Source organism: Gallus gallus, chromosome 13, assembly GCF_016699485.2.
Source record: "Gallus gallus isolate bGalGal1 chromosome 13, bGalGal1.mat.broiler.GRCg7b, whole genome shotgun sequence".
In the NCBI taxonomy this organism is placed as follows: Eukaryota; Metazoa; Chordata; class Aves; order Galliformes; family Phasianidae; genus Gallus; species Gallus gallus.
The window spans coordinates 16,545,657-16,562,092 of record NC_052544.1 but is presented as its reverse complement, the minus strand read 5'-3'; the positions used below and the strand labels follow the sequence as shown (position 1 = coordinate 16,562,092).

The window sequence follows — 16,436 nt, the reverse complement described above, 5'->3', positions numbered from 1 at the left end:
TTACAGCCCTCCCATCTCTCTTTCTAGCTTTAGCACACACTGCTGAGCTCTTTCTAAGCAAAAGTTCACTCCTTGCAGATCCCCTTTCATCAGAACCCCCCCCTTGTGCCAGTGCAGTCTGAACTCCATTCACCCCCCCATCACCCTTTTCTTGTAACTTAGACTGCAAAGCTGCTCCCATCTTTTCTATGCCCTGATTAAGAACTGTTGCACAGAGCCAACAAGTTTACTTAAAAATATATATATATTTATTTAAGGAATCTTTATAAATAATCATTGGAAATATAGTGTCAATATAATAATTAAAAATAATTTCACTTATTTTTAGCTAGTTGGTGGAAGAAGGTACGTAGGTCTGCTAGGAACTTCTCCATTGAAGTAGTGTTGCCTGCTGCCGTGGGACATGGTGCCTGCAACGGAAGATGGGGCGTTAAGGTGGTGGCCCAGTGCCCTGCTTTTCCTCTGTGGGCTTGGCTGTGTGAGAGGAGAACGGGGCAGTGCATGGCTGCAAAGTGCTGAGCAATGTGCCCAGAGTGTGTCTTCAAAAAACAGAGTCGCTGGTAAGCAGCAGAACCCCCCGGTGTGCAGCACAGCATCCACCTGCATGTGGTGCCAGTGGGGCTGAGGGCAGTGGGCTGTCCTGGGGACAGACAGAGCCTTACCTTGAGGGAGGTGCTGCTGGCATTCAGGAGCTGACGCATGTTGAGGAAGAGACCCTGCAGGTTCTTGTGGCAGTGCTGGCTCTCCCAAACAATTGTGGAGGCTTTGCATAAGAGCTCAGTTTTGTTATTTGTCTGCAAAAAAAAAAAAAAACCCCAAAAATAAAAAGAACCACACATGTGGCTGTAGAAGAGACTGCCTTGTTCAGCTTCTTGAGTGGGTTAGAACAGCACAAACAGTGCATTTCTGGTCTAAGGGACTGGTAGCTCAGCTGCCCCCCACTCCTCTGTCCCCAGGTGCAGCTGGCTCAGCTCAGCCAGGATGGCTCTGGGCCTTTGTGCAGCTGCAGCTCTGCAAATCCTCAGCCCTGATGAGGTGAGAAGAAAAGCACCCACAGTGGTGAGGAAATCATTCGGTTGCTTTCCTGGTAGAACACTGCCTTCCTGATGCTGCCTGTCTTGGGAAATGCCGTGGGTAGGTGGGAGCTGTGCCTGCTCCTGTTTCTTCAGCTTCCACCCCAAATGCTTCCAACGAGCACCTGGCCCAGGTCCGCAGCTGTTGGACACTCACCCAAGCCCTGCTCCCTTCTCCCTCTGCCCAGGGACTGCTCTGCTCCCTGCTTTGTGCCTGCGGGGGGCCCTTTCTGTGAAAACAGGAACTCCGGGGCTGGCCTCTTGCCTTAGGCAGCAATTCTGAGAGCAGAAAGAGGCTTTATTATCTGCCATTGAATCTTCTGCTAACTGAAGAGCCTTCCTCCAGATAAGGGGCTAAAGAGGGATAGCGCACCCAACGGTGCCTGAGGCACAGCACAATCAGTGTGCGTGGGTGTCTGAGTGACACGGGGCTCCAAGGCAAAGGAAGAAGTTCCTCTCTTCCTTTCTGAAAGCCCCACACAAACAAGCCCTGCGCTGCTGAAGCACGCGCTCAGCGCTGCACTCCCTGGGGGGTGATGGTACCCCACAGCACCATGGCACTGGAGGACTCCTCATCCCATGCAGCGCCCACTTCAGGCTCCGTCCCGCTCTCCCAGCACCTCCCACAGCCCTCGAGCTGGCTTTCCTCTTACCTTATTGTCTGCAAAGATATCTGTCACGTTCATCTTGACGCAGGAAACCTTGAGAGAAACAGAAGAGAGGAACAATTCAGGGAGATCGATACCAGTCTGAGCAACACCTGCAGACGGACACACAGACCCTACGGACACCTCAGTGCAGCTCAGCCCCCCTGGCCCAGCGCTGTGCTCCCTACCCCCTACCTCTCCCTGGATGTCATTCACTATCCGGATGCTCTCCATCAGCGGCACTGAGAGCTGTAAGCACAGTGTGGGCACAGCCCCAGGGCCGGCCAGCAGCACCAGCAGTGCCAGCAGGGTGGGCAGTGAGGAGCTCATGGTCTCTGGGACACACCTGTCTGTGCTTTTCTGGGTGCAGCATCTCAATTTATGGCTTTAAAATTGCTGAAACGGAGGGAAAAACTGATTTTTTCCCTTATCTGCACTTTCCAAAGTTGCTCATATCCATTTAGGAGAACAGGTCTTTTTTGTAAAAGTCAAGATTTTCTTCTGATCTCGCATTACGTTTCAACGTAGGAAATTTCCACCGTTCAGATAACAGTGGTAGGAGGCAGATGGTGCAAAAAGAAAAGTCCGTGCAGCTTTTTGCTTCTTCGTTTCTCCGTATCCCAGGACTTTCTCTCCCCGTGAGGTTCGGGCGCCGTGAGCCGCACTGAGGACCGCAGATGCGACCGCGCGCAGATAACAGAGCATCGCCGCTTTTTTCCCTCCAGATATCCTCCAAGCGCTTCCATCGCTCGCCTCTCCTGTCATTTGACTATCTCCAAATCATGCAAAGCGCCCTTGATGTGCACACAGTTTGGTCTAGGTTGTTATCTCCACCTGCACGGGGAGAAACAGAAAGCGCTGGGTCAGCCTGGGGCACCGGGACCTCCTGACCTGCGGAGCCGTGACAGAGCTGAGCGTCATAGAATCATAGCTCGGTTTGGGTTGGAAAGGACCTCTAAGGTCACCCGGTCCCTCTCCCCGCAGCGAACAGGGGCATCCCCAGCTCTGCCAGTGCTCAGAGCCTCCCAGCCTGACCTGGGCTGTCCGCAGGGATGGGCACTACTGCTTCTCTGGGCAGCCCATGCCTCACCACCTTTAGCAGGAATAACTTCTTCCTTGTATCCGATCTAAATCTCCCCTCTTCAGTTTGAAACCGTTTTCCCTTGTCCTGTCCCAGCAGACCCTGCTAGGAGCCTGTGTCCCCTCCTTTCCCACAGCCCCTTTAGGTCCTGACAGGTCACACTGACCTCACCCCAGAGCCATTTCTTCCCCAGCTCTCCCAGGGCTCCGTGACACCCACCAGGACACGGGGACACGTGGCTGCATGGCTCTGCCCCGATGACACTGAGAGCTGGGGATGCCACATCCCGCCCTGGCACTGCCCTGGGAGGTGACAACACCGGCGCTGGTGGCATCACTGCAGGAAATAATGCTGAGAAATTAGCTGAGCTGGGAAACTTCGGAGTTTTGTAATAACTAATAGGTATTTTTCTAACTCAAATAGCAACTCGCCATCAGATGCTTGATAAGAGTCTGTGAGCACTCCATTAATTCAGGAGCAGCCAGACGAAGTTTGTTTGTCTAATTATGCCCCAGCTGAAGGCAGTGCTGCTGACTCAGAAGGAACCTCTGCGAGGATTCAGCAAGGGGAGCACCGTGCTGTTCCCTGCAGGCAGACAGCTCAGCCCTGCCAGCAGTGCAGGGGAGAAGGGGATGGGGTGGCACCGGGTGGGCATCCCAAGGGCTGCTCAATGGGCAGCAGCAGACACAGTGTTTTCTGCAGTGCTCACAGTGGAAAGCTCTAAAACAGGAATTGATTAAAAGAAAAATGCCAAACTCACAGAAAAATATAACCTTTGAGCTACTCGGGCTGAATCACCATGGAAAACCACATCAGTGAGCGATGGGCAAGGCGCAGGGCAGGCCAGGCTCCTGCACTCCTTCCCAAAGGTGGGATGCAGCAGTGATGCTGGTGCTGCCCACGGCCACAGTGTGGCTCCATCGTGCCCTGCAGATCTGAGAGACCCTGGGGAGCTCCCTAAGCTCAGCCCACCTCGTCATCAGGTCCCAGTGCTGCAGACCTTGGCTCCAGCCCTTCTCCATCCCACCCACCTGCCCTGTCCTCAGTGCTTTGAGGACCTGTCCCTAATTATCTCTACATACAAGTCTGTGTGAATTGATGGCCAGTTTGCACACACCTCTGTGTTGTTGCTCCTCCCTCCTCCTGCACTGCTCCAGAGATCACATCTCAGGTCCCCTACAGCAGCTGCACAGAACAGCATCCAGGCAGGTGTGAGCAACTCCAGGAAAGAAGAGTGTTCCCCCCACCTCTCCCAGGCTCTGCTCCAGGCCTCTGCCACCCTCACAGCCTGGAAGTTCTTCTTTACATTCAGATGGAGCTCTCTGGGTTCCAGTTTGTTCCCATTGCCCCTCGTCCTGTCGCGGGGTACCAAATGCAGCCCTACTCCATCTTCCTAATGCCCTTCAGATACTGATCAGTACTGAGCAGATCCCCTCTTGGTTCTCCCTTCCCAAAGTGAACAGCCCCAGGGCTCTCAGCCTGTCCCCATCAGGAGGTGCTCCAGGCCCCATCTCTGCAGCCTCCTCTGGGCTCTCTCCAGCAGTTCCCCATCTGCCTGCAGCTGGGGAACCCCACACTGTGTGCAGTGCTCCAGCTGTGCCCTTCCCAGTGCAGAGCAGAGGGGAGGAGACCCTCCATTTCCTGCTGGCCACACTCTGTGCCATGCACCTCAGTGCATCAGTGACCTTCTTGACCACCAGGGCACACTGCTGGCTCATGGTCCACCATTCATCAAACGTTTGTTAACCTTCGATCAATCAGGACACCAGAGGCCTTCTTGGCCATGAGAGCACACTGCTGCCTCACTGTTGGCCACAAGGATGCTCAGGTCCTTCTCCACAGAGCTTAGTTTTCCCCTTTAATCTTTGGCCCACAGGAAGGGCTGTGGTTTATCCAAAAACCAATGCTAAGGCTGCAGCTGACCCCCATTACACATGGGCATCAGTGGTTGGCCTTTCCCCTGTCAGCCCCCAACCACCCCCAGCCCTGTGCCAACAGCACCTGAAAGGCAGCACGAGGTAATAGAGCAGCATTCAGTGAGATGCTGGTTAGTGCTGTAAAGGCAGCAGGACCAGTCTCAGGTAGGTGCAATGGGAAGGTGCTACAAAAATAAATAAATAAATAAACAACAAACCAAAAAAAAAAGATGCTCACCCATATCCAAAGAATTCAGCTCACAGGAAGACTCCACAAAGGAGAGATCTCCAACAAGAGATGCTTCCCCAGTGGCAGTCAGCCCTTAAATGAGGTCTAAGAGGGGCTGAGGCGGACTCCACCCTTTCTGGTCGCACAGCTGAATTGCCTTCACCTGTGCTCCCAGGGCTGGCGCTCTCCTCCCCAGGTGCTCAATGAGTGGTTCAGGCCGGGACTCAGCAGTTCCCATACGAGTGCTTTATTGCATAACATTTCTACAACATCAGTGCAAAGTCACAAGTGAAAAAAACAGAATACTGACTTCTAAATATGGGATAATTGGAATATATTAACTCTGACATCATACAAATATTTTAAATACAGAGAAGAATAATAAATTATCCATCAGCATACATTCATTTGTTGTGGTGGAAAGGCAATTAATCAGGCACTAATGGTTCCCTGGGGATGAGGTAGCAGTATTTGAGATATGACTGTATTCCACAGCACTACTGTCATATAAATTAAAAACAAAGCATCTGAACACTGCCTTTTCCCTTTCGCTTGGGCCTGAGCTGAAGAAAAGCACACAACAGCTGCTTCCACCAGCCCGGACTTCGTGAATCTTCAGACTGTGCAGTATAGAAATAAGTTATTTAAATAAAACATAATAAATAATCTCTAGAAATATGATGCCTATAAGCACCCATTGGACCCGGTTACCCTGCAGACTCTCCTAACATTGTTATTAATAACTTAGAAGCACGAAGTACAAAGACACTGTAAGACAGTACGAAGACACTGAAAGTTCGAGCACCACGCCGGCCGTGCTGCCTCCCTGCTGCTGCTGCTGCGATCTCGTGAGCTCTGCAGTGGGGCCTCCGTGCAGCGCTGTGCCTCAGCCTAGATCTTGATCTTGTTAGGATGAGAAGCCTCCCCTCATTAGAGGAACAGGAAGCAGATAATTTGGTTTTGGTTTTGTTTGTCTCTGCGCTGGGAGGTGAATGAGTTAAAAAACTGTGTTGATGGCTGCTTTGGGAATACCCAGCACTGGGGATAGGGCACACGTGTCCCCGGTGTCCCCCTGCACGTGGGACCCACCGCAGCACTCGCTTATGGGATGCAGAGAGCTTGGCCTCAGCCAGGGAAGTGCTGGGGTGGAATGGGGGTGAAGATGGGAATGGATATGGAGGTGGGGATGGGGATGGAGATGAGTATGGGGATGCGGATGGAGATGATGGAGAGGGGGATAGGGATGGATTTTGGGATGGGATGGGATGAGAGAGGGATGGAGATGGGGATGGGGACGTTCCCCTTTGCCAAAGAGGACAGCAAGGGCTGGGGTGCTCCTGAGCATCTAGGACTGAGTGGGGTTTGGGTTCAGAGGTGGGGAAGTGCACGCGGTGAAGAGCTCAGAAGTGTGAAGAGCTGTAGAACCAATCTGAGGAGCTCCCAGCGCGGGGGCCGCAGGGTGGAGGCGATGGGGCCGGGCATCAGTTTGCAGCTGTGGCCGAGATCCGCCGGTACAGCGCCTGGGTGTAGTTCCCCAGTGCCGGCAAGAAGTTCCGCAGGTAGATCTCATTGTCGGTGCTCGGCGGGCAGTTCTGGGGAAGGAGGAACGTAAAAGTGAGCACACAGCACGGCTCAGCAGTTTGTAGCCAATGGAGCAGCAAAAGCAAGCGGTCCTGTCGCATCTGCCCTCCTGGACCTCATGGTCATGGGGAGAGGTAAGGAGCTGTCCTGGGGGGGCCAGGGGCAAACACACAGCTACGCTCCTGCAAGCATGGAAATGTGGAGATGTGGCACCTGGGGACGTGGGGGTGGGCTGTGGTTGGACTTGATCATTTATTTCTAATCTTAATGAGTCTATGATTCATTCAGCATCTTCCCCCCATGGTGAACCATCCTGTAGCGCAGGAATGGCTGCAGCCCCGGGGATGAGATGCAGGGATGGCTGCAGTGCCACTGTGCAGGGTGCAGTGTTCAGGGGATGCTGCAACTGTGGGGATGAAGGCATCACCCTGCCCTGTGCTTACCGTCATGCCGTGCAGGCTCTTCAGACTGGTGATGAGGGGCTCGTAGTCCTTCTTGCAGTCGGTCATGTTGTCCAGCACTGTGGCAGCCTGGCACAGCAGCTCTTGCTCTGACAGCTGTGAACACAAACACGAGTGTCAGCACCACAGCACTGGCTTCACACCACGCTGCCCACCCAAATGCTCAGGGACTTCCTAAACCCTCGGCTGCACTGTGCTATGTAGGCAGCAGAGGCTCCCATGGGTGCTGGGCAACAGCCCGGCCCATTTGGTTATAGGGCAGGGAGATGCACCCAGCTGGGTGCGCTTGCACCACTCCCACTCTTTGAGTGCCAAACTGAGCTCTGTGTGCTGTGCACAGTGTTGGCAAGCACTCTGGTTATGGTCATATCAATTAAAAGTGTGTTTTCTGCATATCTCTAAATTTTCTTTTACCTTCCGATCCTTGAAAGCCACTTGTGCCACTCTGGTGTCATTGCAAGGGACCTGGGGATGTGACAAAAGCAAGAGCTGTAGTTAGCAGACTGCACTCCCACGGTGGCATCACCCACAGCCAACCAGCAGTGGGCGAGGAGCAGCTGTCAATTACAGAGCTCTGCCACCCACTGCCGGGGACGTGGTGTCCCCATCCCACAGTGCAGGGACACAGAATCAATGGGCCCCAGGTGCTGCCATTGCCACCAGCAGCAGGAAACCCAGCCCTGCTTCCATGTCCCTGCCACCGGCTGCCTATGACCACCCCAAGCAGCACTCCACGCGGGCCGCAGCGCTTTGCAGCGTTTCTCAGCACTGCCCACATGTCAGCTGCCCTGCCCCAGCTGAGCAGCAAGGGGAAGAGCTGCACCCTCTAAATGTCACCCCACGGGGAGAGGTGATGCCAGAAGAGGGTCAGGGCTGTGCACTGCACTGGCTGCCAACAGCTAGAAACGCTCAGTCAGTAGTGCCAACTATTGGCCATTGATGAGGAAAAGCCACGAGCTGTCTGGTCCTTACCTGCACTCCTCTGTTGAGCTTCTGGATGCCCTGGGTGATGTCCGACAGCTTCAGCTTGGACAAGTTCATCGCCAGTGGTGTGGAGGCAACGAGCTCCGCCAGACAGAGGAGAGCAAGGGCAGCCTTCAGTGTGCGGTGCATCCTGGCTCTGCCGCCTGGTTTGCTCTGAGGGCTTCAGTGCTTCACTGCTGGCAGGACGTGATTTTATAGCACGACCCGGCAGCATCATCCCATCTGATACCAAATATAGGTTCTTCCTGTGATGCTGAGCGGGCAGCAGGGCCCTGTTCCCCAAAGAAGGGATTATGTAATTGTGACAGCAAAGACTTTTTGCCCTTAACCAACTTCATGTGCTATTCCCCTACCGTGCAGATTTTAATCACCTTATTGATAGATTCAGAGATACCAAAATGGGAAGTCTAGAATTTCTGCTTGGCGCCGCAGGATCCCGGCGCAGCTCCACGCCATGTGCCATGAATGCCACAAATGTGAGCAACAGCCAGACGCTGCGGGGTGAAACAAAGCTGGGCAATGGGCTCACGACCCAAAACTTTCCTTCTCTTGTTCATAGAAAACACAAAGAGGAGCACAGGAGGACCCGCTGTGGATATGTGCAACTGGATGCCTTGGTGGGCTCTCCTGCCATGGGATTCAGCACAACCCTGTGTGGTTGCTTGAATGCTGGTGCATTTCCCTCGCATGTGTTTGGGAATGGGGTAGCGAAGGGCACCGCTTCTGTGGGCACTCCAACCACTGGCACAGGGACCTCACTGCCACATGTGTCCCCAGGGGTGACCCCATGGATGAGTCAAACGTTGCTGGAGGCAATGGGTACCATGGGGATCACCACAGCACCTTGGAGAATGGGCAATGAACAGCTGCAGGTGGAGAGGGGTGGATGAATCCGGAACCAGGAAGAATTCACAGCGATTGGCCATAAAGGCAGCAGAGCCCTGAGCTGAAGTAGCCCAAATCAGATTTGCAAGGAAAGAAAACCTCAAGACTTTTATCAAGATGTTAAATATCTGCAAAGAAACAGAAAAATTGCTCTTGCATGTAAAGGAAGAGGCAGCGGAGGGAGTTATGTGGCGTGTGGGTGTTGGGGTTTCAGCGAGGTCTGGCTCAGCTCTGCACCACACACCCCGTCCTGCGGGGACAGCTCTGCAGTGCCCGTGCCCAGGAGCCACACTGCTGTGCCATACATTTCCCTTTTTGCAAGGTTTTCTTCATAGCTTTTTTAATGCTCACTACAGTCAAAGTGCTGTGTGGTCCATCGCAGTGCTGAATTTCAAACTTTTCCCACCCCATTGCAATGCCTTGCTTCTATGCTGGATGTCCAGACACTGCAATGGCAGTGTCTCTCAACGCTGTGAGAGCCTGCAATTGCTGCTCTCCTGGCAGCTGATGGAAGGAGGACATCATTCCCAGCCACTGAATTTCCCACAGAACAGGGAGGGTTGGGCACTGCAGGCTGGGGTGCATGCAGAGCTGTGTGTCTGACTGTCCATCCACCCCAAACCCATATCCTGCAGGAGAAGCTCTCAGCTCCCTCAAGCGGGTGCAGGAGTCAGCATCCCAGCGGACGGGGTCGGCTCTCGGGGTCCGGGTGCCTCGGGGATGTGGCGTCATGAGGCATGGATGTCTCGGCACCCACAAATTTGCGTGGGGAACATGTGTCACCCCGGCCCAGGGCAGATAAAATCATTCCTTCAAATATTGATATGGTAACGTGAACTTGATGATGGGAAGGGCTGACGTACCCATTGGGCTCGTGTGGGTGGAGAACGATAGTTTGAAAGTGGTGCCCCGTTCTGAGAAATGGGGCAGAGCTGGGGGGGTCCTGGGCTGGGCGAGCGGTGGTCTGGGAGCAAACGAGTACACGTGGAGCATCCTTGGCTGCACCAGGCATTAACTCGCAGTGGTCACGCAGTGCTAAAGGAAGCATTTGGACGTGCTGCACCCGACACTGGCAGTGTTCCCTCTGCTCATCCCCAGGGCTGGGGGCACACAGGGGCACATCAGGCTGTGACCTGACCATAGCATCCCCAGGGTCATGAGGGTGCAAACAGAGTGGGTCCAGCCGAGCTGCATCTCCTTAACACAAAGGCTGTGCCCCAGGTGATGCATCCCAGCTGCTGGGAAGCTGCTGCTGCCAGGGCAGCATGGAAATGAGCCCAGGGCCAAGCAGGCATTGGAAAACATCATCCTGAAATGGAAAGCTTGCAAAATGCTGCTGCCGCCATTTGCTTCTAACTCAACAAAGTTGTTTTAAGTTGATCTGGGTGGTGCTTAATCCTTGCCTTGCCCCATGAATTGGAGAGATGGCCGCAATCTCTGGGTGGCACAGTCAGACCTTTCCATAATGGTGTCTCTGGATCGTGACAACAGAGGACAGCAGGATGGCTGCACACCCAATACGACCCTCAGGGCAGCCCAAGCCTGACATCCTGTGTCCTGCCTCTTTCTCCTTTTCAGCAGTGAGGCTGGGGCTGGTGATCCACAGCTATCCCAGGCACAACTGGAGCACCTGCATGGCCGGGCAGGGTGGTGCTGCAGGCAGAGCTTGGTGGCGGTGGATGGGCTTACGGACCCAACGGAAGGAGTTAGGCACTGCCAGAAAGTAAGCCTGATTTTAGGGAGTGCATCTCCCTTGGGGGCAACCCCTGCTTGCTCCTGGCTCTGGCAGTGTGATTTGAGGTGGGCTGAGTCTATGCCCTTCTGGTCAGAGCAGCAGTCTTGTGCCATCTGTCAGTGCTGCGGGTGCTGTCCCAGGCTCGGGACGCAGTCAAATTCATCCCTATGTCAGTCCCACCTGCACTGAGCAGTAGCTCTTCTGGAGGGACAGCATGGGCTGTGTCATTAAGAAACAGTGCTGCAATTCATTAGGCCCAGGGGATGATGTGAGGTTGTAGGAACGGCAGCCTGTCTCTTCTGTGATTTAGAGGCCTTGATTTTGGACAGCATCAATCACCATCTTCTCGTTTCCAATAACATCCAAACTTTCGAAGAAATCCTCCGACAGCCACGACATATTTTTGAGGCCATTTTCTCCTGCGTGCCGCTCCTTAATTTTAGAAAATGGTGGAGAACTTAAATAAAACATTCTATAACGTGAAAAAAGAACCCGAATGTGGGTCACCGTATAATATGGAGCATCAGCACATGCAGTATCTCTTCCATCAGTGGCTGAGTTTACAAACGGAGGATTTCAGGCCATGTGCTGGGGGTGGCTGCAGCTGCCCTGCAGCTGGAGGGTGAGGCGTGCTCCAGGGGCTGCAGTAGCACTGGTTGTCAGCACAAGCCAAGTTGCTTGGAGCAGGATGCAGCCAGGGGAAGGAGAGTTTGCAACCTGTGCCACATTTCCCAAAGGTGTAATCTTGCAATGAGCAGAGACAAGAGGCGCTTCCTCCTGGCAGGCTGCCGACGCGGTTAGTAAACAAACCGTCATACTGAAATAGATGAGAAGTGATATTTGCTGTGACATTTAGCTGCTAACAAAGCTGTACAGTGACATTAAATTATTAAACTTTTGAAAGCATCATCTATTTTTGTTGGGCTAGTCTGTGGTATTTATTTGTAGACAATCACATCTTTTTTGTGTTCTAGTTTTTAGCAGTGTGATTTCACACAAAGCACTTCAGGTCCCCAAACACACAACTACTGCACTGGTACAAAGGAAGTGTCGGAACTCAGGAGCATTGGTTTTCTACTGCTAATATAAACTCCACTAAGAACCAAGGCTGGTCAGACAGGGATGGCTTTAAGGCCATTTTTCTCCTAGTGAGCGTGTCACCTTGCCATCTAAGCACCGATAAACCAAAACTAAACTCTGTTGGTGATGCATGACATGGTGGCGGGGATGGGTTGATGGATGAGTGAGATGAGTTCACAAACAGAGAAGGTCTGGTGGGAGATGTAGAGGCTGGGGGCTGTCTTGGGCAGAGTGACCACGACATGATAGTGTTCTCGATTCTCGGTGGCGTCAGGAGGGGGAACAGCAAAACTGCTACCTTGGACTTCCAGAGGGCAGAGTTTGAATTGTTCAGGAGACTAGTAGGGAGAGTCCCCTGGGGCTCAGTCTTGGAGAGTAAAGGGGTCCAAGATGGCTGGTTGCTCTTTAAGAAGGAAGTCTTAAAGGCGCAGGAGCAGGCTGTTCCCCTGAGCCGCAAAATGAGCCGGCACGGAAGAAGACCGGCGTGGATGAATAGGGAACTGTTCTTGAGGCTCCAGGAGAAAAAGAGAATCTAGCTCCTGTGGAAGAAGGGACGGGCAACCCGGAAAGAACACAAAGAAGTTGTTAAGATGTGCAGGGAGAAAATCAGAAAGGCAAAAGCCCAGCTTGAACTCAACCTGGCTGCTGGGGTAAAAGGGAACAAGAAACTCTTTTACAAGTATATCAACAGTAAGAGGAGGACCAGGGAGAATCTCCATTCTCTACTGGATGAGGCTGGGAATGTGACCACTGAGGATAAGGAAAAGGCAGACGTTCTGAATGCCTTCTTTACATCTGTCTTTAAAAGTCAGACCAGTTATCCTCAGGTTTCTCCACTCCCTGACCTTGCAGCCTTGGCTGGGGAGCAGACTAAACCTCCCACGATTCAGGAGGAAACAGTCAGAGACCTGCTACTCCAACTGGAGTGCCACAAGTCCATGGGACTGGATGAGATTCACCCGAGAGTGCTGAGGGAACTGGCGGAGGAGATAGCCGAGCCGCTTTCCATCATCTATCAGTGCTCCTTGTTGACGGGTGAGGTCCCAGAAGACTGGAGGCTTGCCAATGTGACTCCCATCTACAAGAAGGGCTGCAGGGAGGATCCGGGGAACTACAGGCCTGTTAGCCTGACCTCGGTGCCAGGGAAGATTATGGAGCAGATTGTCTTGAGGGAGATCACGCGGCATGTGTGGGACAACCAGGGGATCAGGCCTAGCCAGCATGGGTTCATGAAGGGCAGGTCCTGCTTGACCAACCTGATCTCCTTCTATGATCTAGTGACCCGTCTGGTGGATGAGGGAAAGGCTGTTGATGTAGTCTACCTAGATTTCAGCAAAGCCTTTGACACTGTCTCCCACAGTATTCTCCTCCAGAAGCTGGCAGATCGTGGCTTGGAGAGGTACACTCTTGGCTGGGTAAGGAAGTGGCTGGAGGGCCGGGCCCAGAGAGTGGTGGTGAGTGGAGTTAAATCCAGCTGGCGACCGGTCACCAGTGGTGTTCCCCAGGGGTCGGTGCTGGGGCCTGTCCTCTTTAATATCTTTATTGATGACCTGGATGAGGGCATTGAGTGCACCCTCAGTAAGTTTGCAGATGACACCAAGCTGGCTGGAAGTGTTGATCTGCCTGAGGGTAGTGAGGCCCTACAGAGGGATCTGGATAGGTTGGATAGCTGGGCTGAAGCCAATGGGATGGGATTCAACAAGAGCAAATGCCGGGTCCTGCACTTTGGCCACAATAACCCCAGGCAACGCTACAGGCCTGGGGCAGAGTGGCTGGAAGACTGTGTAGAGGAAATGGACCTGGGGGTATTGATTGATGCTCGACTGAACATGAGCCAGCAGTGTGCCCAGGTGGCCAAGAAGGCCAATGGCATCCTGGCTTGTATCAGAAACAGTGTGGCCAGCAGGAACAGGGAAGTAATTGTCCCCCTGTACTCAGCGCTGGTGAGGCCACACCTCGAGTACTGTGTCCAGTTTTGGGCCCCTCACTGTAAGAAAGACATCGAGGCCCTGGAGCGTGTCCAGAGGAGGGCAACAAAGCTGGTGAGGGGTCTGGAGCACAGGCCTTATGAAGAGCGGCTGAAGGAGCTGGGATTGTTCAGTCTAGAGAAGAGGAGGCTCAGGGGGGACCTTAATGCTCTCTATAACTACTTGAAGGGAGGTTGTAGTGAGCTGAGGGTCAGCCTCTTCTCTCAGGTGACTAGTGATAGGACTAGAGGGAATGGCTTCAAGCCGCGCCAGGGAAGATTCAGGCTGGACGTTAGGAAATACTACTTCTCTGAAAGGGTGGTCAGGCACTGGAATGGGCTGTCCAGAGAGGTGGTGGAGTCACCGACACTGGTGGTGTTCAAAGAGCATTTGGATGTTGTGTTGAGGGACATGGTTTAGCGAGAGCCATTGGTGAAGGGTGAATGGTTGGACTGGATGATCCTGTGGGTCTTTTCCAACCTTAGCGATTCTATGATTCTATGATCTTAGCAGCCTTTCCCAACCTTAATGATTCTGTGATTCCCAGTACTTTCCTTGGGGGCTGCACCATGAAGACCTCAATCCAAGGCAGATTCCCAGTTCTAAAAGCATTCATCACATCCATGGCAGTGGGAGCAGAACTCCCCCTCCCCCCAAACCACTGCTGCCCAGGGAGGCTTCGAACCCATCCACCCCTCCTGCAGGCTGAGCTGCCAACACCTATCCGTATGGACAAAGGGGGGGGCATTCGGTGCTCCCAGAGCAGGGCTGCGTGCTGGCATGGCTGTGGAATTATCATCCCAGCAGCTGCAGTGTTCTCTGAGCCCATTGCTGTTCCGCCATTGACAGTTCTCTGAAAGCAGGTGAATTATTTCTAATTTTCTTCTTGGTTCTTCAGCCCGGGTACGTCTGCATGGGGCAGGAAGTGCACGCAGCAGGGATGCCCTTGACGTGGCGCCGGGGGTGGCTGACTGCTTCCCCTTGCAGATTAAAGGTGTGAAAACCATTACTGCATTTTTTTCATCGCTTGAATACTGACACCTGATAGCAAACAGGTTAGTTTCGTTTCCCACCCTGTTTTCTGGATTTTTTTCCAAGTCCTGACATAATTCTTCATCTCTGAAATGCACGTGTGTGTACTGTCTGAAGCCAAGGATCAGAGAGAGGCTGGTATAACTGAAATGTGCCCAGACTACTTCAGAGATGATTTGCGAACTGTGCATTTAACCTGGGGACAAAAAAAGGAAGCATAGAATTCACATAGGTAGGTGAATGCTTCTGAAGATAATGTAACTCTTCATGAGCTGGGATGTATGTGTCATGCTAAAATAAGCAGGTAGAACAGGAAAATTTGTAAATTCAAAGTCATTTGGTTCTGTTGATTGTATCTTTATGAAAATTCCCCTTCAGGAAGTAATGCTAGAGTCAGTGAAGCTTCTTAGTTAAAACTGCAAACGCAATGTACGTTAGTAGCATTTTCCTCTGTCTTCTTTCTTCCCCCACCCCAAGTTTGGTGTTAATCGCCTTTTCAGGGGATTGGTGAGAGCGTAATTGATAGGAAGTCCCATTCATCTGTTTATCTTCGAGTGGTTTCTCGAGTGGCTGGGGCACCTTGGCTCATTAAAATTGCATTTTCAGAAGACTGAAGAGGAAATAATCCTTAGTTCAGGTGCACGGTTTCTGGTGCTACTCTCTACAGCAGCTACAGCCAAGGCCACTCAGCTCTGGTCTCATACAGGGCTCAGGAACGTCAGCTACAGACACATACAGGTAGACCCAGGGTGCTGTTAAGTTTTGTCTGTCAGCTTTGGTACAGATATTATCCAAACACTTCAGCAAGTGGTGTGAGTGCCATCCCTTTTGTACTATGAAAGGCCCTGCAGGACCACGGGTATCACAGCACATCCCACAGGGCCTCACGGAGCCATGTGCCGCCAGCCCTGCAGCAATGCCTTGGGGCAGCACGGCTGCCTCTGTCCGTGGTGCTTAACCCGCCCCGGGGCCGCTCACCCTCTCCTCTGCTGCATTTGGAAACCGCTCTTCATGCACGGGGAAGCATGAGACAAAGGCAGCCCTGCCTCTTGGAGCAGGAAGAAGGCAATGTGCAACATTTCCAGGGTCATTCCTGTATTTTCCAAAGAAAAACACGCTGCTGAAATCAGTTTGTTTTGGTAGCGGTTTATAGATTCTTTCTGTGAAGCAGAGTATTGGTCATACACTGTCAGCTAAGGTTCAGGCAACATTTGGTGTCTGCAAGGAATTAGAGGTCTAATTCTAGCTTCTGTTAGTAGATTTATCCACAATTCAATCTAGAATAGATGCTCCCTTACTTGGTTACAGACATCACAACCCTCAGGGCTTGCATGACTTCACAGACAGCAAGGTCTGTTGCTGACGTACCTCATCTAAAAGCTCAATACTTCTGATGATCAGGCCAGGTTGGCTTTTTGGCTGCCGCTCTATCGGAGTGGTAAGTTCCCTTTGGCCATCAGGTACTGCTGTACCAAGGGAAAGAGACTCAGAAGAGCTCTGAGCAGTGCAGGTGAAGCTCAGCATTCCTGCAGATTAACTCTTCAAGGCATTTTTGTTACCATTTTCAGAGAACTTGTTCAGATACTGCATAAGATAAAACCATAATCTAGATTTTGCCTTAATTCCTATAAACTTCACCATCTTCAGCTAAATGACAGCAAACGGCAGTTCTGCCCACAATAAAGAGAATACAGTTAAAATATGCTTCTGTCACCCATTCACTCATCTCGTCAGAAGGGACTTTCCTTTATTCTCAAGGAAGGTA

General features: G+C 52.4%; 2 protein-coding genes across 8 annotated transcripts; both read right to left on the bottom strand.

The window, feature by feature from the left end:
- Nucleotides 1-218: 218 nt before the first annotated feature.
- On the bottom strand, nucleotides 219-5,025 carry IL4 (interleukin 4). 6 transcript variants are annotated; one of them, NM_001398461.1, is made up of 7 exons: nucleotides 4,956-5,025; nucleotides 3,919-3,986; nucleotides 3,021-3,137; nucleotides 2,067-2,554; nucleotides 1,727-1,774; nucleotides 663-794; nucleotides 229-410 (listed from the first exon to the last, which is right to left on the bottom strand). In NM_001398461.1, the coding sequence occupies exons 4-7, from the start codon at nucleotides 2,091-2,093 to the stop codon at nucleotides 315-317; spliced, it is 303 nt and encodes a 100-aa protein (NP_001385390.1). In that variant the 5' UTR covers nucleotides 2,094-2,554; nucleotides 3,021-3,137; nucleotides 3,919-3,986; nucleotides 4,956-5,025; the 3' UTR covers nucleotides 229-314. The 6 variants fall into 6 exon arrangements, with proteins under 6 accessions (XP_046756341.1, NP_001385390.1, NP_001385388.1 ...); XM_046900385.1 differs by lacking the exon at nucleotides 3,021-3,137 and having other exon boundaries at nucleotides 219-410; NM_001398459.1 differs by lacking the exon at nucleotides 3,021-3,137 and having other exon boundaries at nucleotides 1,916-2,554.
- Nucleotides 5,026-5,177: 152 nt separating this feature from the next.
- Nucleotides 5,178-8,139, bottom strand: IL13 (interleukin 13). Of its 2 annotated transcripts, NM_001007085.3 has the most exons (4): nucleotides 7,961-8,139; nucleotides 7,403-7,453; nucleotides 6,971-7,084; nucleotides 5,178-6,538 (listed from the first exon to the last, which is right to left on the bottom strand). In NM_001007085.3, exons 1-4 carry the CDS (start codon nucleotides 8,099-8,101, stop codon nucleotides 6,428-6,430), a joined length of 417 nt encoding a protein of 138 aa, NP_001007086.1. In that variant the 5' UTR covers nucleotides 8,102-8,139; the 3' UTR covers nucleotides 5,178-6,427. The 2 variants fall into 2 exon arrangements, with proteins under 2 accessions (NP_001007086.1, NP_001182720.2); NM_001195791.2 differs by lacking the exon at nucleotides 7,403-7,453 and having other exon boundaries at nucleotides 6,173-6,538.
- Nucleotides 8,140-16,436: the final 8,297 nt, after the last annotated feature.